Raw genomic sequence first — 20841 nt, forward strand, 5'->3', positions numbered from 1 at the left:
TTTTGGAGTGAAGGACATACATTGGGTTGTTAGGTGTCTTGTGTCCAAATTTAGTGTCAATTCGTCCAGTGGTTTTTGAGTTCTGTTAATCCCACAAACGAGCATTACATTTTTATTTATATAGATTAACTACTTTATCCATTAATTTGCAACAATTGAAGCAAGTTGAGGACAAAAGTGGAAGGTGGAGCAAGAAACTGGGACACTTTAAAAGTAGCTGGAAAAATGGGAAGGGAGGGGATTAATCCAGATTGTCCCAGCTAAATTGGGATAGTTGGAATCCCTGCAGAACTGGGAGGAACATGGAAAACTGCTTCTCTATGGCCTTTCTCCCATTGGTCATGGGTTTTCCAGATCTTATCTGTTCCGGATATGAACTGGATGGTGCGGATCGAGCATGACATCTTGTGCACACAATGTACAAACCCAAGAGTCTTCCTCCCAGAGGCTCCAGGCAAGATTGGGAATGGGTGTGTGTGTGTGTGTGTGTGGACCATGCTGTAATTTTATAAGCATACAGGCTGGAAACTTTGCCCTTCAAAGACAACAAAGTGCTAGGTTTCACACCCGGTGCCACAACCCATGTTTTTCTGGTTGGAGCAGGGCTCCTCCTGCACAACTCTTCCTTCAACGCAGTGGATAGGGCACAAAAGAAGCCAGGAAAGAAGGTAAAGGGGGAAGAAGGTGGCCAGTATCTTCCTAAAGTACTTAGAGATGCAGTGGTAGGCTTCCTCAAAATCAGTGGTTCTCAACCTTCCAAATGCCACGACCCCTGAATACAGTCCCTCATGTTGTGGTGACCCCCAACCATAACATTATTGGGTTGTTGTAGGTTTTTTCGGACTATATGGCCATGGTCTAGAGGCATTCTCTCCTGACGTTTCGCCTACATCTATGGCAAGCATCCTCAGAGGTTGTGAGGATGCTTGCCATAGCTCACCTCACTACCTCTGAGGATGCTTGCCATAAATGCAGGATACATTTCTGCCAACGATGAACACGTTTTCTGAAGCCGTCATGGAAAATTGGACCTCTGAGGATGCTTGCCATAAATGCAGGTGAAATGTCAGGAGAGAATGCCTCTAGAACATGACCATATAGCCCGAAAAAACCTATAACAACCCAGTGATTCCGGCCATGAAAGCCTTCGACAGTACATTGAACATCTCTACGGGGAGAAACTGTTCCAAGACACACGAAAATTGGACCTCTGAGGATGCTTGCCATAGATGCAGGCAAAATGTCAGGAGAGAATGCCTCTAGACCATGGCCATATAGCCCGAAAAAACCTACAACAACCCAGTGATTCCAGCCATGAAAGCCTTCGACAGTACATTGAACATCTCTACGGGGAGAAACTGTTCCAAGACACACGAAAATTGGACCTCTGAGGATGCTTGCCATAAATGCAGGCGAAATGTCAGGAGAGAATGCCTCTAGACCATGGCCATACAGCCCGAAAAAACCTACAACAACCCAGTGATTCCGGCCATGAAAGCCTTCGACAGTACATTGAACATCTCTACGGGGAGAAACTGTTCCAAGACACACGAAAATTGGACCTCTGAGGATGCTTGCCATAGATGCAGGCGAAACGTCAGGAGAGAATGCCTCTAGACCATGGCCATATAGCCCGAAAAAACCTACAACAACCCAGTGATTCCGGCCATGAAAGCCTTCGACAGTACATTGAACATCTCTACGGGGAGAAACTGTTCCAAGACACACGAAAATTGGACCTCTGAGGATGCTTGCCATAGATGCAGGCGAAACGTCAGGAGAGAATGCCTCTAGACCATGGCCATATAGCCCGAAAAAACCTACAACAACCCAGTGATTCCGGCCATGAAAGCCTTCGACAGTACATTGAACATCTCTACGGGGAGAAACTGTTCCAAGACACACGAAAATTGGACCTCTGAGGATGCTTGCCATAGATGCAGGCGAAACGTCAGGAGAGAATGCCTCTAGACCATGGCCATATAGCCCGAAAAAACCTACAACAACCCAGTGATTCCGGCCATGAAAGCCTTCGACAGTACATTGAACATCTCTACGGGGAGAAACTGTTCCAAGACACACGAAAATTGGACCTCTGAGGATGCTTGCCATAGATGCAGGCGAAACGTCAGGAGAGAATGCCTCTAGACCATGGCCATATAGCCCGAAAAAACCTACAACAACCCAGTGATTCCGGCCATGAAAGCCTTCGACAGTACATTGAACATCTCTACGGGGAGAAACTGTTCCAAGACACACGAAAATTGGACCTCTGAGGATGCTTGCCATAGATGCAGGCGAAACGTCAGGAGAGAATGCCTCTAGACCATGGCCATATAGCCCGAAAAAACCTACAACAACCCAGTGATTCCGGCCATGAAAGCCTTCGACAGTACATTGAACATCTCTACGGGGAGAAACTGTTCCAAGACACACGAAAATTGGACCTCTGAGGATGCTTGCCATAGATGCAGGCGAAACGTCAGGAGAGAATGCCTCTAGACCATGGCCATATAGCCCGAAAAAACCTACAACAACCCAGTGATTCCGGCCATGAAAGCCTTCGACAGTACATTGAACATCTCTACGGGGAGAAACTGTTCCAAGACAATTGGACCTCTGAGGATGCTTGCCATAGATGCAGGCGAAACGTCAGGAGAGAATGCCTCTAGACCATGGCCATATAGCCCGAAAAAACCTACAACAACCCAGTGATTCCGGCCATGAAAGCCTTCGACATAATATTATTTTTGTCGCTACTTCGCGGCTGTAGATTTGCTACTGTTATGAATCATAATGTAAATATCTGATATGCAGGATGTATTGACTAGACCCAATTTGGCACAAGTACCTGATACACCCAAATTTGAATATTGGTGGTGTGGTGTTGGGGGCGGGGGAGTGATTGATTTTGTAATTTGGGAGTTATAGTTTCTGGGATTGATAGTTCAGTCAAAGAGCATTCTGAACTCCACAAACTCGGCATACAGGACTCCCATGACCAACAGAAAATACAGGAAGGGTTTGGTGGGCATTGACCTTGAGTTTTGGAGTTGTAGTTCACCTACATCCAGAGAGCACTGGGGACTCAAACAATGATAGATCTGGACCAAACTTGGCACAAATACTCAATATGTTCAAATATGAACACTAATGGAGTTTGGGGAAAATAGATCTTGACATTTGGGAGTTGTATTTGCTGGGATTTATAGTTCACCAACAATCAAAGAGCATTCTGAACTCCACCAACGATGGAAAGGAACCAAACTCGGCACACAGAACTCCTATGACCAACAGAAAATACTGGAAGGGTTTGGTGGGCATTGACCTTGAGTTTTGGAGTTGTAGTTCACCTACAACCAGAGAGCACTGGGGACTCAAACAATGATAGATCTGGACCAAACTTGGCACGAATACTCAATATTTTCAAATATGAACACTGATGGAGTTTGGGGGAAATAGATCTTGACATTTGGGAGTTGTATTTGCTGGGATTTATAGTTCACCTACAATCAAAGCACATTCTGAACCCTGCCAATGAGAGATTTGGGCCAAAATTCCCACACAGAAAATACTATTTTCTGATGGTCTTTGGTGACCCCTCTGACACTCCCTCGCGACCCCCAGGTTGAGAAACACTGCTCTAAATCCTCGCCCTCCTGAAACCACACAAAGAAGGGGAGGAAATCACTCCAAATGCTCCATGTGCTTTAATGCTTATCTCTCCAGCTCAATGTATGTTTTCTCTTTCCAGGTCTGAACAGGCAGGATGTTCTACCGTATGACATCTTTAGTGTCCACGAAGTCAATCAGAAAGTCTATTCTAAGAGACACCTTAGACGTTGCCCACATGGAAGCCAACTTGTAGACATTGACCAGATGGAAGCCAACTTCTAGACATTGATGAGATGGAAGCCAACTTCTAGATCCTGGATAGTTGAAAACCAACTTCTAGACATTGACAAGATGAAAGCCACCTTCTAGACATTGACCAGATGGAAGCCACCTTTTATACACTGACCAGATGGAAGCCACCTTTTATACATTGACCAGGTGCAAGCCACCTTCTAGACGTTGATGAGATGGAAGCCACCTTCTAGATGTTGATGAGATGGATGTCAATTTCTAGATCTTGGCCACTTGGAAGCCAACTTTGACTGGATGGAAGCTAGCTTCTAGGCACAGACCAGGTGGAAGCCATCTTTAAGACACAGCCGATGGAGATCTTGCTGCGTGCCAGAGACTTCCCCATGATGGGCTATGTGGTCCTGTGGACGTATCACCCGCGGCCCCACAGACTTCCGTGTTGAGTTGGGAACTGGTGCCCCCTCCCTGTTGGCTCCATCCTTCTTCCACCCGAGGATGTGCAACGCAACCCTGGCCAGCTGGAGCTGCCAGGTGGACTCGAAGGTGGACCACCTCTTCCCACCGACGCTCTACATCATCGTCATCGCCATGGGCCTGCCCACCAACTGCATGGCGCTCTGGGCCGCCTACCTGCAGGTCCGGCAGAAGAACGAGCTGGGCGTCTACCTGATGAACCTCTCCATTGCAGACTTGCTCTACATTGCCACCTTGCCCCTCTGGATCGACTACTTCCTCCACTATGACAACTGGATCCATGGGCAGGAGTCCTGCAAGCTCTTTGGCTTTGTCTTCTACACCAACATCTACATCAGCATCGCCTTCCTGTGCTGCATCTCCGTGGACCGCTACCTGGCCGTGGCGCACCCTTTGCGCTTCGCCAAGTTCCGGCGGGTCAAGACAGCCGTGGTCATCAGCCTGGTGGTGTGGGCCATCGAGATTGGAGCCAACTCGGCCCCTCTCTTCCACGACGAGCTCTTCCACGACCGCTACAACCACACCTTCTGCTTCGAGAAGTACCCCATGGAGGAGTGGGTGGCCTGGATGAACCTCTACCGGGTCTTCCTGGGCTTCCTCTTCCCATGGGTCCTGATGCTCTTCTCCTATCGGGGGATCCTGCGGGCCGTGCGGGGCAACGTCTCCACCGAGAAGCAGGAGAAGGCCAAGATCAAGCGCCTCTCGCTCAGCCTGATCGCCATCCTGCTCTTCTGCTTCGCCCCGTACCACGTCATCCTCCTCTCCCGCAGCGCCGTCTACCTGAGCAAGCCCTGCGACTGTGGCTTCGAGGAGAAGGTCTTTGTGGCCTACCACGCCGCCCTGGCCTTCACCAGCCTCAACTGTGTGGCGGACCCCATCCTCTACTGCTTCGCCAACGAAGGGGCCCGCGGGGACGTGGTCAAGGCCCTGGCCACCTTGGTCCGCTTCCTGGCCAGCTCCAAGCCCCAGGAGATGGCCAGCGCCTCCCTCACCTTGGACACCCCGCTCTCCTCCAAGAAGAACAGCTTCGCCCGGCAACCCTCCGCCCTACAGCTGCCCTTGGAGTCGCTTGACGCGACGGGGACCAGGGAGGAGGAACTCCAGATGAAGATCTTGACTTTGAACTTGTGAAGGAGCCCTTGGCTTTACGTTCCTGGACAATGCACCATTCCACGGGACAGACAGCCCGTAAACATAGTGTTGAGAAAAAAGTAATTATATTATTAATATTACAACAACTTGAGGAATAAAATTCCTGTGTGTCAGTATGTTTCCACTGTAGAAGAATCCTAATACAATATGGTCCCCATCACTGTGGTTTTATTTATTGACATCTGACAAAGTTTATCCTTTTCTAGGCATTCTTCTCCAGCACTATTCTTGGGCCGGAGGTCCTTCATTGCAATAGCTCTGACAGTATTCCCTCACTTATGGCGGGGGTTACATTCCAGGATCACCCACGATAAGTAAATATCTGCAAAGTAGGGAGGCTTACAGTATATGTACAGTATACATACATAAATGTATGTCCCCCATCTGTTCTTCCTCTGTGTCACGTTGCCAGGGCTCTGCCTTATTCAGGCAGAGATGAACCAAACAAATACCCAGTTTGTATCAAGCAGTTTAATGAAAACATCACTTACATAAAGATTACACTCAGACACAGAATATGAAACAAAAACAGCAAACAGTATACATACATACATAAAGGTATCTCTCCCATCCGTCCTCCCTCTGTGTCACGTTGCCAGGGCCCTGCCTTATTCAGGCAGAGATGAACCAAACAAATACCCAGTTTGTATCAAGCAGTTTAATGTTTCCACTGTAGAAGAATCCTAATACAATATGGTCCCCATCACTCTGGTTTTATTTATTGACATCTGACAAAGTTTATCCTTTTCTAGGCATTCTTCTCCAGCGCTATTCTTGGGCCGGAGGTCCTTCATTGCAATAGCTCTGACAGTGTTCCCTCACTTATTGCGGGGGTTACATTCCAGGACCACCCGCAATAAATAAATATCCGCGAAGTAGGGATGCTTACAGTATATGTACACTATACATGCATAAATGAATGTCCCCCATCCGTCCTTCCTCTGTGTCACGTTGCCAGGGCTCTGCCTTATTCAGGCAGAGACGAACCAAACAAATACCCAGTTTGTATCAAGCAGTTTAATAAAAACAGCACTTACTTTCTGGCCGTTTTAATAGTCTAAAACATAAAACATAAAGATTGCACTCAGCCACAGAATATGAAACAAAAACAGCAAACAGTATACATACATAAATGTATCTCCCCCATCCGTCCTCCCTTTGTGTCACGTTGCCAGGGCTCTGCCTTATTCAGGCAGAGATGAACCAAACAAATACCCAGTTTGTATCAAGCAGTTTAATGAAAACATCACTTACATAAAGATTACACTCAGCCACAGAATATGAAACAAAAACAGCAAACAGTAGACATACATAAATGTATGTCCCCATCTGCCCTCCCTCTGTGTCACGTTGCCAGGGCTCTGCCTTATTCAGGCAGAGATGAACCAAACATATACTCAGTTTGTATCAAGCAGTTTAATGAAAACATCACTTACATAAAGATTACACTCAGCCACAGAATATGAAACAAAAACAGCAAACAGTATACATACATAAATGTATGTCCCCCATCCGTCATTCCTCTGTGTCACGTTGCCAGGGCTCTGCCTTATTCAGGCAGAGATGAACCAAACATATACTCAGTTTGTATCAAGCAGTTTAATGAAAACAGCACTTACTTTCTGGCCGTTTTAATAGTCCAAAACATAAAACATAAAGATTGCACTCAGCCACAGAATATGAAACAAAAACAGCAAACAGTATACATACATAGGTGTATGTCCCCCATCTGCCCTCCTCTGTGTCACGTTGCCAAGGCTCTGCCATATTCAGGTAGAGATGAACCAAACAAATACCCAGTTTGTATCAAGCAGTTTAATGAAAACATCACTTACATCAAGATTACACTCAGCCACAGAATATGAAACAAAAACAGCAAACAGTATACATACATAAATGTATGTCCCCCATCCGTCCTCCCTGTGTGTCACATTGCCAGGGCTCTGCCATATCCAGGTAGAGATGAACCAAACAAATACCCAGTTTGTATCAAGCAGTTTAATGAAAACATCACTTACATCAAGATTACACTCAGCCACAGAATATGAAACAAAAACAGCAAACAGTATACATACATAAGTGTATGTCCCCCATCCGCCCTCCCTCTGTGTCACGTTGCCAGGGCTCTGCCTTATTAGGTAGAGAGGAACCAAACAAATATCCAGTTTGTATCAAGCAGTTTAATGTTTCCACTGTAGAAGAATCCTAATACAATATGGTGGTTTTATTTATTGACATTTGACGAAGTTTCTCCTTTTCTAGGCATTCTTCTCCAGCGCTATTCTTAGGCCGGAGGTCCTTCATTGCAATAGCTCTGACAGTGTTCCCTCACTTATTGGGGGGGTTACGTTCCAGGACCACCTGCGATAAGTAAATATGCGCGAAGTAGGGGCGCTTACAGTATATGTACACTATACATACATAAATGGATGTCCCCCATCCGCCCTCCCTCTGCGTCACATTGCCAGGGCTCTGCCTTATTCAGGCAGAGATGAACCAAACAAATATCCAGTTTGTATCAAGCAGTTTAATGAAAACAGCACTTACTTTCTGGCTGTTTTAATAGTCCAAAATGTAAAACATGAAGATTGCACTTGGCCACAGAATATGAAACAAAAACAGCAAACAGTATACATACATAAATGTATGTCACGTTGCCAGGGCTCTGCCATATTCAGGTAGAGATAAATAAAACAAATTTAATTAAACTGTTTGATACCTGGAAACTGCTGGAAACGATGCAAATCAAGAATAGGGCTCCACAGTTGCCTACGGACCCACCCTGAAGGATTATCCTACTCAGACAACGAGGGATCGCCTAGTAAGAACGAAGACTTACAATAACCTTTCCATCACCAACTGATAGGCCTGCCACCACCAACCACCATCAACTGCAGAACATGATACATGACACTCTGGAAGATGGCCTCTCTCGCTCTCAATCAATCTCTCTCTCTCTCTCTTGCTGTGTGCTGCTTTCCCTCACCCTCAAGCTCGCACCCAGCCTGGGCTCCATAACGTATGCACCGTGGCACTGAGGAAAAGGAGAAGGAAGAGGAAGGTAAAGAGGGTGAGGAGGCAGAGATCCATCCATCCGTCTGCCCTTCCTTCCTCCTCCAGTGTTCCCTCGCTACTTGTATACATTACTGTATTTTAATTTTGTTTTAAAAAATGTGAAACAGCGAGTCCGCAAAAAGCGAATCCACGAAGTAGCGGGGGAACACTGTATCCGCATGCATTCATCCACTTTTGACAACATATATCATCCATAGGGAAGGCTGAGCGAAGGAAGAGAGATGCTTTTGAACTGTGGTGCTGGAGGAAAGTTCTAAGAGTGCCTTGAACCGCGAGAAGATCCAACCAGTCCATCCTCCAGGAAATAAAGCCTGACTGCTCATTGGAGGGAAGGATAGTAGAGGCCAAGATGAAGTCCTTTGGTCACATCATGAGAAGACAGGAAAGCTTAGAGAAGACAATTATGCTGGGGAAAATGGAAGGAAAAAGGAAGAGGGGGCAACCAAGGGCAAGATGGATGGATGGTATCCTAGAAGTGACTGGATTGACCTTGAAGGAGCTGGGGGTGGTGACAGCCGACAGGGAGCTCTGGCATGGGCTGGTCCATGAGGTCAGAGAAGACAATGATGCTGGGGAAAATGGAAGGAAAAAGGAAGAGGGGTCGACCAAGGGCAAGGTGGCTGAATGGCATCCTTGAAGTGACTGGATTGACCTTGAAGGAGCTAGGGGGTGGTGACGTCTGACAGGGAGCTCTGGCGTGGGCTGGTCCATGAGGTCAGAGAAGACATTGATGCTGGGGAAAGTGGAAGGAAAAAGGAAGAGGGGCCGACCAAGGGCAAGATGGATGGATGGTATCCTAGAAGTGACTGGATTAACCTTGAAGGAGCTGGGGGGTGGTGACGTCTGACAGGGAGCTCTGGCCTGGGCTGGTCCATGAGGTCAGAGAAGACATTGATGCTGGGGAAAATGGAAGGAAAAAGGAAGAGGGGCCGACCAAGGGCAAGATGGATGGATGGTATCCTAGAAGTGACTGGATTGACCTTGAAGGAGCTGAGGGTGGTGACGGCCGACAGGGAGCTCTGGCCTGGGCTGGTCCATGAGGTCAGAGAAGACAATGATGCTGGGGAAAATGGAAGGAAAAAGGAAGAGGGGCCAACCAAGGGCAAGATGGATGGATGGTATCCTTGAAGTGACTGGATTGACCTTGAAGGAGCTGGGGGTGGTGACGGCCGACAAGGAGCTCTGGCGTGGGCTGGTCCATGAGGTCAGAGAAGACAATGATGCTGGGGAAAATGGAAGGAAAAAGGAAGAGGGGGCAACCAAGGGCAAAATGGATGGATGGTATCCTAGAAGTGACTGGATTGATCTTGAAGGAGCTGGGGGTGGTGACGGCCGACAGGGAGCTCTGGCGTGGGCTGGTCCATGAGATCACAAAGAGTCGGAAATGACTGAACGAATGAACAACAAATATCATCCCTAGAAATCTTCTAATCCTCAGGTTCGACTCAATATTATCCTTGAGAAGTCTACCATTTCAATAAAGTTTGCTATTATCCACAGTTCCATTTATCCACTTCCGACAACATCTCTGCTCTAAGACATTTTCTAGGTCTTCCTACACAACTGGAGGCAATTTTTGGGCTGGAGGTCCTTCATTTCAATAGGGATTTGCATTATTTCCATTCAAGGGAAGGCTCCAAACAGCAACTGAGGGGCATGTAAACAGATAAGAAGATATATCCTTCCCAAATACACTTTCAATCCACAAATAATCCTCCTTTCCCTTATCTGCTTTGCTCCAAGTGTTGATGGGTGAATCCATGGTTTCATATCCTCTCCTGCCAAAGTAAGTATGTCCTTCTTAGGCATTTTCTACGTCCTCCAGCACAACCCAGTGTTAATATTTGGGCTGGAAGTCTTCCATTTCAGTAGGGTTTGCTATTATCCACAGTTTCATTTATCCACTTCCGACAACATGTCCTCTCTAAGACATTTTCTAGGTCTTCCTGCACAACTGGATGCAATTCTTGGGATGGAGGTCCTTCATTTCAATAAGGGTTTGCATTATTTCCATTCAAGGGAAGGCTCCAAGTATGTAAGGTTGCAGGTTTGAATCTGGAGAGCGGGGTGAGCTCCTGCTGTTAGCCCCAGCTTCTGCCAACCTAGCAGTTTGAAAACATGCAAATGGGAGTAGATCAATAGGTACCGCTCCAGCGGGAAGGTAACAGTGCTCCATGAAGTCACGCTGGCCAAATGACCTTGAAGGTGTCTATGGACAATGCCGGCTCAGAAATGGAGATGAGCACCAATGCCGGCTCAGAAATGGAGATGAGCACGAGAGTCCCAGAGTCGGACACGACTGGACTTAATGCCTATTGATGGGCGAATCCATGGTTTCATGTCCACTCCTGGCAAAGTAAGTATGTCCTTCTTAGGCATTTTGGAGGTCCTCCAGCACAACCCAATGTTATTCTTTGGGCTGGAAGTCTTCCATTTCAGTAGGGTTTGCTATTATCCACAGTTTCATTTACCCACTTCCAACAACATGAACTCTCTAAGACAATTTTCTAGGTCTTCCTACACAGCTGGATGCAGTTCTTGGACTGGAGGTCCTTCGGTTCAATGGGAATTTCCATTAATTTAGTTCAAGGGAAGGCTCCACGCAGCAACTGGGGGCACCCAAACAGATAAGGCATATCTCTCCCAAATATGCTTTGAATCCACAAATAATCCTCCTTTCCCTTATCTGCTTGACTCCAAGTATTGACGGGTGAATCCATGGTTTCATGTCCTCTCCCGGCAAAGCAGGATGTCCTTCTTAGGCATTTTCTATGTCCTCCAGCACAACCCAGTGTTATTCTTTGGGCTGGAAGTCTTTCATTTCAGTAGGGTTTGCTATTGTCCATGCTTTGGCATTAACTCACTGATCATAGAATCAAAGAGTTGGAAGAGACCTCCTGGGCCATCCAGTCCAACCCCATTCTGCCAAGAAGCAGGAATATTGCATTCAAATCACCCCTGACAGATGGCCATCCAGCCTCTGTTTAAAAGCTTCCAAAGAAGGAGCCTCCACCACACTCCGGGGCAGAGAGTTCCACTGCTGAACGGCTCTCACAGTCAGGAAGTTCTTCCTCATGTTCAGATGGAATCTCCTCTCTTGTAGTATGAAGCCATTGCTCCATTGCGTTCTAGTCTCCAAGGAAGCAGAAAACACGTTCACTCCCTCCTCCCTGTGCCTTCCTCTCACATATTTATACATGACTCTCATCATGTTTCCTCTCATCCTTCTCTTCTTCAGGCTAAACATGCGCAGCTCCTTAAGCCGCTCATCATAGGGCTTGTTCTCCAGACCCTTGATCATTTTAGTCGCCCTCCTCTGGACACATTCCAGCTTGTCAATATCTCTCTTGAATTGTGGTGCCCAGAATTGGACACAATATTCCAGGTGTGGTCTAACCAAAGCAGAATAGAGCATGGGGAGCATGACTTCCCTAGATCTAGACACTAGGATCCTCTTGATGCAGGCCAACATCCCATTGGCTTTTTTTGCCGCCACATCACATTGTTGGCTCATGTTTAACTTGTTGTCCACAAGGACTCCAAGATGTTTTCCACATGTACTGCTCTCGAGCCAGGCATTGTCCCCCATTCTGTATCTTTGCATTTTGTTATTCCTGCCAAAGTGGAGTATCTTGCATTTGTCACTGTTGAGCTTCATTTTGTTAGTTTTGGCCCATCATCTCTCTAATCTGTCCAGATCGTTTTGAATCCTGCTCCTGTCCTCTGGAGTATTGGCTATCCAATAGGAGGCAGAGATCCATCCATCCGTCTGCCCTTCCTTCCTCCTCCAGTGTTCCCTCGCTACTTGTATACATTACTGTATTTTAATTTCATTTTTTTGGAGAAAAAAAAAACCAAAACAGCAAGTCCGCAAAAAGCGAACCCGCGAAGTAGCAAGGGAACACTGTATCCGCATGCATTCATCCACTTTTGACGACATATATCATCCATAGGGAAGGCTGAGCGGAGGAAGAGAGATGCTTTTGAGCTGTGGTGTTGGAGGAAAGTTCTGAGAGTGCCTTGGACTGCGAGAAGATCCAACCAGTCCATCCTCCAGGAAAGAAAGCCCGGCTGCTCACTGGAGGGAAGGAGACTAGAGGAAAAGCGGAAGTCCTTTGAATGCCACATCAGGAGGAGACAGCCAAGCCTAGAGAAGGGAATGATGCTGGGGAAAGTGGAAGGCAAAAGGAAGAGGGGCCGATCAAGGGCAAGATGGATGGATGGCATGCTTGAAGTGACTGGATTAACCTTGAAGGAGCTGGGGGTGGTGACAGCTGACAGGGAGCTCTGGTGTGGGCTGGTCCATGAGGTCAGAGAAGACAATGATGCTGGGGAAAATGTAAGGAAAAAGGAAGAGGGGCCAACCAAGGGCAAGATGGATGGATGGCATCCTAGAAGTGACTGGATTGGCTTTGAAGGAGCTGGGGGTGGTGACGGCCGACAGGGATCTCTGGTGTGGGGAGAATCACCCTCTGGGTTCGTCCATTTAACCAATTCCAGAACCACCTCACCGTGGTTTTGCCTCGCCCACATTGGACGAGTTTCCTTGCCAGAAGGTCATGGGGGACCTTCTCGAAGGCCTTCCTGAAATCCAGGTATGCCACATCCACAGCATTCCCCGCACCTACCCAGATTGATATTGATGAACATCATGATATTGATGTTCACGCCATAGCAATGATAATGATTATGTTCTTCCAAGCATTCGAAATGCTCCTGCTCCTGTCTCGTGGACCCAAGGCTTGCAAAAGCTTTGCTTGGCCACAAAACCTCGGAGGAGCCACATTCGGCATGACTCCTCGTTCCGGGAATGCATGAAGCAGATTGAATGGCATCCCGAGATGAAAACAGTTCTAATCTGTGCGCTTAACGAGAGCCTGGCCTTTCCTGGGAATAAACAGGAAGAGGGCAAAGTTGGGACCTGGAGGCATGAAGGGAAAGAGGACCCATGATTTCCCAGCAGACCTAAGCCATCTTTCCTCTCTGACTGCCTCCCAAAATATGCCCAGTCCCTCTGAGTCTTAACAAGAAGGCATCTCTAAGTAGGATCTTCCAAGGGATCTGCAGCCCTGTTGCTTCAGAGAAGTTTCTGGTTTGATTGGATAGCCAGATTCCTTCCCTGCTTCTGTTTATTTGGGTTTCTTTCCTTTCAACTCAATCCTCTTGATCCCCTTCCCACTTGAGCAGCTGCCATTCATCTCTGCTGGGACCTCCAAAGCCGACAAGGGACGCAGCCTCTTTCTTAATCCCTTCCAAAGCCCGTCCTTCTAAAACCCTTTGAGTTCCTTATATGTCCACACGAGAAAGTGTTATAGATTGATTCCCCCCCCCCCCCCCCAAACACACACACAAAAGTAAGTTGTCAGATTTCAAAAAATTGGCTTGGAACTTGCAGTCCCCAGATAGGGCAAGGGCATTTCCTTGAAAAAGGATATTTACGAGGGTTGAATGAAAAGTAATGCCTCCACCTTCGTGACTTGGGTTTGGATGGGAATATTTTAGTAAATCAAACGCAGAAATAAGCCTTAGAATGTGCTCTTTAACTACCACTATTCATGGCAAGCATCCTCAGAGGTAGTGAGAACTCCAGTTGGAACTAGGAAAATGGGTTTATATATCTGTGGAATGACCAGGGTGGGACAAAGAACTCTTGTCTGCTGGAGCTAGATGTGAATGTTTCAACTGACCACCTTGATTAGCATTTGATGGCCTGGCAGTGACTGGGGTAATCTTTTGTTGAGAGATGATTAGATGTAATTTTAGAGTTTTTTAATACTGCTAGCCAGATTTTGTTCATTTTCATGGTTTCCTCCTTTCTGTTGAAATTGTCCACATGCTTGTGGATTTCAATGGCTCCTCTGTGTAGTCTGACATGGTGGTTGTTGGAGTGGTCCAGCATTTCTGTATTCCCAAATAATATGCTGTGTCCAGGTTGGCTCCTCGGGTGCTCTGCTATGGCTGACTTCTCTGGTTGAAGTAGTCTGCAGTTCCTTGATTTGTGTCTGGGCAATGCTGCTGCATTTGGTGGTCCCTATGCAGACTTATCCACAGCTGCATGGCATACAGTAGACTCCTTTGCTGAATGGAGCATTTGTTGGATTTTCTTGGTGGGTCTGTAGACAGTTTGAACGTTGTGTTTCCACATCAGCTTCCCAATGCGGTCAGTGGTTCCCTTGATGTCTGGCAAGAACACTTTTCCTCTGGGTGGGTCTTTGTCTTTCCTCTCGTGGCTTGTTCTCGGTCTTGCAGCTGGCTACCAGTATTAAAAAACTCTAAAAACTCAAGAGGGGAAACAATCAGGGACATCTAATCACCTCTCAACAAAAAATTGCCGCATGCACCAACAAGCCACACCAAACAACTGCCAGGCCATCAAATGCTAATCAAGGTGGTCAGTTGAAACACTCACACCTAGCTCCAGCAGACAAGAGTTCTTTGTCCCACCCTGGTCATTCCACAGATATATAAACCCTTTTTCCTAGTTCCAACAGACCTCACTACCTCTGAGGATGCTTGCCATAGATGCAGGCGAAACATCAGGAGAGAATGCCTCTAGAACATGGCCATATAGCCCGAAAAAACCTACAACAACCCAAAACTGGATAGTTTGCATCATTTCCTAGCTGGAGGTGACTGCCAAAAAGTGATGACGAGGCCAAGACGTCGGACTATCCTAAACGTCAGGCTGTCGTCTTGTTTATTAGAGTGGGTTGTTTTTCTTTTGCACTTGACCAGCTGCGACTCAAGAGGCCGGGGAAAGTGAGTGGCCATCGATTCGGGGAAATCCCTTCCTCTCTGACCTTCTCGGGGAAACCGGTCACTCTGCTCCCTCTGCAAAGGCCACCTCTTGCTGACTTTTCTGGGAACCATAAAAGGTGGCCTCGGGGCTAGAAGTGCTCCTTCCATTCCTGCACTGACCTTGTGTCCTCCTTCGGCCGCCATTAGACGAATGTCTGATGCCATCATTGCGTTCACACGGTCTGGGTGACCCTGCGGGAAGGAATGAGTTTGGGGGTCAGAGGAAGCACAACAAACAGTTCACTAATGGGATGGAAGCATGTCATAAGGAACCTAGGAACTACTTTTTTTTTGTTTTGCAGGGAGAAGGAACAGGGAATTCTGAATTAGTGAATCCCACAAGCTGCCAACAATTATAAGGGACTCTCACAGGAGGGAGGTTGATAAAAATGGGAAAGCTATAACTCTGTGTGTGTGTGTGTGTGTGTGTGTATGTATGTGTATATATATATATATATTTGAATTACGGTTTTTAAAAGGCTTCTTCAATTGGGTACGCTGCCACCTTATTGTTTAATATCCAGGCTGAATTATATGTGAGGAGAGGATACTTAGTAACACCCTTCTGTGTTACTATAGTGTTTATTATTTATTTATTTATTTATTTATTTATTTATTTATTTATTTTCAGCTTTTATATTCTGCCCTTATCACCCTGCAGGGGACTCGGCGGATTACAGTGTACACATATATGGCAAACATTCAATGCCAATTTTGACATACAACATATACAGACATACACAGAGGCTATTTAACTTTTTCTGGCTGCCAGGGGAGCTGTCGCTTTCATTGTCCATCTGCGACACTGATGAAGTACTTCCGCATTCCCCGCATGCTTTTTGCTGGAGTGCTTTGCTGGAGTCTTCTTTATGGTCTCATAAATCAGTTAATTTAGCCTCCCCACACTTTAAGGTGGTACCTAATTTTCCTACTTGACAGATGCAACTGTCTTTTGGGTTGCAAAGGTCAACAACAGGCTACACAATTGGTTGGAAACCCACTCCAACCCAGGCTGGCTTCAAACTCATGACCTTTTGGTCAGAGTGATCTTAATGCAGATAACACTCAGCAAGCTGCGCCACAATCCCGGTGCTTCTTCAATTGGGTACGCTGCCACCTTATTGTTTAATATCCAGGCTGAATTATATGTGTGGAGAGGAAACTTAGTAACACCCTTCTGTGTTACTGTAGTGTTTATTTTTCTTCAGCGGGTTTAGATCCCAATGAGGTTCAGACACAGGTTGTTGTAAAGTGTTAACTATAATAAAATGTTCATTTAACAGGCTTAAACTCTTCTGGTACAAATGCGTAATGGTTTCTGTATGTTAATGGCACAAGAGTTTTTGGTTACTGTAAGGAAGCGTAAAATTACTGCTACCAATTTGAAAATGTTTGTAAAGGAGCCACCACTTTGTGAGGGTTTATTTAATTGATAGCTAATAATATTGATTTGGTCTTTCTTCTGTGTAGCGTCACTTAACTTGGAAAGGAAATGTAACAGGGACAAGGCTTTAGGAAAAACAGTAACAAGTTTATTGAAATGTAGAAGAAGCGTGATGGATTCAATGCTTCCTACTCGTAGAGGCACATTTCTTCAAAGGTTACATTTATAACTTTTCTTAAACAACTCTGGAAAGGACTCTTCCTTCCAGTAAACAGGTTTCAAACTTATTTTTCTTCAAACTGTGTTGCTTTATTTAATACACTGGGTTTCTCTCATCCTTTCTCTCAACACTGTTTATTTATTTATTTATTTATGTATTTATTTATTATTTGAACTTATATGCTGCCACTCCCCTGGGGTTTGGAGCGGCTTACAAGAATGGCTAAAATCTAACAAAAATTAAAAGCAATTTAAAACAATGTAAAAACAGCAATATCAAACATTAAAAGCCTGTCGAAACAGGTATGTCTTACATGCCCTGCGGAAAGCTGGTAAGTCCCGCAAGGCACGGACTTCAGGTGGCAGAGTATTCCAGAGTGATGGTGCCACTGCTGTGAAGGCTCTGCGTCTGGTTGCTGTTAGGCGCAAGGTCTTGACACTGGGGACTTCCAATAGATCTTGGTCCTCAGAACGGAGGGATCTCTGGGGTTGGGAGGGGGTGAGGCGGTCCCTCAGGTACATCGGCCCCAGACCATGCAAGGCCTTCAAGGGGAGTACCATCACTTTGAAAGTGATCCGGTGCTCAATTGGTAACCAATGCAGCTGTAGTAAGATTGGGGTGATGTGGCATCTCATCGGAATTGCCGTAAGAAGCCGAGCAGCTGCGTTTTGTACCAACTTGAGCTTCCGGATCACCAACAGAGGAAGGCCAATGTAGAGGGCGTTACAGTAGTCCAGTCTTGAGATGACCGTGGCCTGGATCACCGTAGCTAGGTTGTCCCTGGACAGGGAGGGGGCCAGCCGTCTAGCCTGCCGCAGGTGAAAGAAGGCGGTTCTGCTCACGGCGGAGACCTGGGCCTCCATCGTCAGCACCTCGCCATCCAGGGTAATATAAATAAGCCAACTCAACTTATTTAAACTACTCAGGCTACAAGCCCAAACCTCCCTGATTCTTACAACAGTAGAATCAGTCCTTTCCCTGTAGTTTTTAAACTACAGATCCCTTCTGATTCTCCCTATTCAACAGAACCAGCCTCTCCTACAGTTCACAGATTGTAGACTATTTCCCTGATTCTCCTCCTAGAGAGAATCAGTCTTCTCCTGTAGCTCTCCGACTACAGACTAACCGTTTAAAATGGTTGCCCTGCCAAGTGGCAGTTGGCTCCACCCTTGTTTCCATGGTAACCCAGCTCAACATGGTCCTTGGGGGTCCCTTCCAACTCTAGTGTATAGATCGCCTTGAAGTCTGGCGGAGTCTCCTTAGAGGTCTTTAAGGAGATTCCACCTGAACATGAGGAAGAACTTCCTGACTGTGAGAGCCGTTCAGCAGTGGAACTCTCTGCCCCGGAGTGTGATGGAGGCTCCTTCTTTGGAAGCTTTTAAACAGAGGCTGGATGGCCATCTGTCAGGGGTGATTTGAATGCAATATTCCTGCTTCTTGACAGATTGGGGTTAGACTGGATAGCCTATGAGGTCTCTTCCAACTCTAGGATTCTATGATTCTAATCTGATGACCATCTGTAGGGAGGGATCGAATTGTGTCTTCCTTTCTGTGGGAAAGGCGTACGACTGGATGACCTTTGGGGTCCCTTCCAACTCTATACACACGAAAGGAGCTTCGCTTCCGAGATCTGCCTGGATCAAAAACCACTGGACATGACAATATATCCTCGTTAATATCTTGTCGGTTCGTTAACACCTCACTGGTTTTTCTCTCAAGTCATTAAACCCTCGTCCGGGAACTGGAGAGAGGTAAAAAGGTGAGCAAATACATTAGAGGGAGGCTTCTATTCAGACAAGGCCGGTGTGTACATACACGCAGAGTACTAATTGCAGACACTGTTCTCAATTTAAAAGGTGAACAAACTAACTAGTTCAGTCTAGGCCAACTTGGGCCATCCGGGTGTTTTGAACTACAACTCCCACATTTCCTAACAGACGGTATGACATTACATCTCTTGCTGTGGCCATTTGGAGACGTAGTATGGTGTGCTCATTCTAAAAACAAAGCTTCAAATGTAACATGAAAGCGGGACAGAGGTAACGAACATAAACATAAGCAGAGAAAACCTCTTCCTATATTTGTCCCTCGCTGTTTGAAATGGATTCATTTGCATATTCATGAAGTTCTATTTACTTACTTACTTAGGCGATCCCTCGTAGTCCAAGGATGATGGTCCTCCAAGTGTAGTATCCTGGCGGTGGGTCCGTAGGTGACTGTGGAGCCCTATTCTTGACCTGCATCTTCTCCCGCAGTGAGGGCATCTGTTTCCAGGTGGAAGGCGGCCCTGGTCGGGGTTGGCTTGACGCACCTTCCTCTTGGCACGTTTTTCTCTTTTGCCCTCCATTCGTGCCTCTTCAAATTCTGAAGCACTGGTGGTCACAGCTGACCTCCACAGCTGCTCAAGGGCCAGGCCTTCCTGGAACAATTCCATCAGTGCCGCCTCCGGAAAATTCTGCAAATCTCTTGGGAAGACAAGCGGACAAATGTCAGCGTGCTGGAAGAAGCAAAGACCACCAGCATTGAAGCGATGGCCCTCCGCTATCAACTCCACTGGACCGAATGCCACGTTGTCCGGATGCCTGACCACCGTCTCACAAAGCAGTTGCTCTACTCTCAACTCAAGAAGGGAAAACGGAATGTTGATGGACAGGAAAAGAGATTGAAAGATGGGCTCAAAGCCAACCTTAAAAATTCTGACATAGATGCTGAGTACTGGGAAGCCCTGCCCCTTGAGTGCTCCAGCTGGAGGTCAGCTGTGACCAGCAGTGCTGCAAAATTTGAAGAGGCATGAATGGAGGGCGAAAGAGGGAAACGTGACAAGAGGAAGGCGCATCAAGCCAACCCCGACCAGGACTGGCTTCCACCTGGAAACCAATGCCCTCACTGCGGAAGAAGATGCAGATCCAGAATAGGGCTCCACAGACACCTATGGACCCACCGCCAGGACACCGAACTTGGAGGACCATCATCCTCGGACAACGAGGGATCGCCTAAGTAAGTAAGTAACACTTTCAAAGCAGGAACAGAATGTTTTCAAATTCAAATTTTGTTACACAGAAAGCTCTTTAAATTCATCAGACTGAAAGCCAAAACCAAGGTCACTACAACTATTATAGAACTCCAATATGCTGATGATAACGTTGTCTGTGCGCATTCATATCCCCTCATCCTTTGTCTACTCCATGTTGCTGAGGTTCTCCCTCTCTCCTGTCTGTCAGCATTTCCCCCCCTCTTTTCCCCATCATAAAGGATTGATTTTGCATACCTATTAGGCACTGTTAGCTACCAAAAACCTACAGACCAATCTCCCTGTTGTGCCACCTCTACAAAGTTCTAGAGAGACTTATTTTGCATAGAATTACGGAAAAAATAGACCCATGTCTGATTCCAGAGCAAGCTGGCTTCAGAAAAGGCAAAAGCTGCACATCACAATTGTTGAACCTGACTCAGCACACAGAAGATGGCTTTGAAAGGCAGCAGATCACAGGAGCGGTCTTCATAGACTTGTCAGCAGCCTATGATACTGTGAACCACCACTGCCTCCTCCTGAGAAAAATGTAGAATATCACAAAGGACGACCACCTCACCCGCCTCATAGGAAACCTGCTACAAAACAGGAGCTTTTTTGTTGAGTTCCAGGGCCAGAGAAGCAGATGGCGGAAACAGAAGAACGGCCTGCCTCAGGGGAGCGTGCTTGCTCCATCCATGTTCAACATCTACACAAATGACCAGCCACTGCCAGAAGGTACAGAGAGATTCATCTATGCTGATGATCGTGCCATCACCCCTCAAGCAGGGAGCTTTGAGATGGTTGAACAGAAGCTCTCCGAAGCTTTAGGTGCCCTAACTGCCTATTACAGGGAAAACC

General features: G+C 46.7%; 1 protein-coding gene across 1 annotated transcript in view; it reads left to right on the plus strand.

Annotated features, from left to right (window-relative positions):
• LOC137094988 (G-protein coupled receptor 4-like) overlaps nt 1-5512 on the plus strand; it is a 53538-nt gene extending 48026 nt beyond the window's left edge. The window contains exon 2 of the mRNA XM_067461097.1: nt 3755-5512. Coding sequence (XP_067317198.1) covers nt 4261-5472 — 1212 coding nt within the window. The 5' untranslated portion in view covers nt 3755-4260 and the 3' untranslated portion in view covers nt 5473-5512. The remainder of the gene's footprint in view (nt 1-3754) is intronic.
• The last annotated feature ends 15329 nt before the right edge of the window (nt 5513-20841 follow it).

The sequence above is a fragment of the Anolis sagrei genome, chromosome X (assembly GCF_037176765.1).
Source record: "Anolis sagrei isolate rAnoSag1 chromosome X, rAnoSag1.mat, whole genome shotgun sequence".
NCBI lineage: Eukaryota > Metazoa > Chordata > Lepidosauria > Squamata > Dactyloidae > Anolis > Anolis sagrei.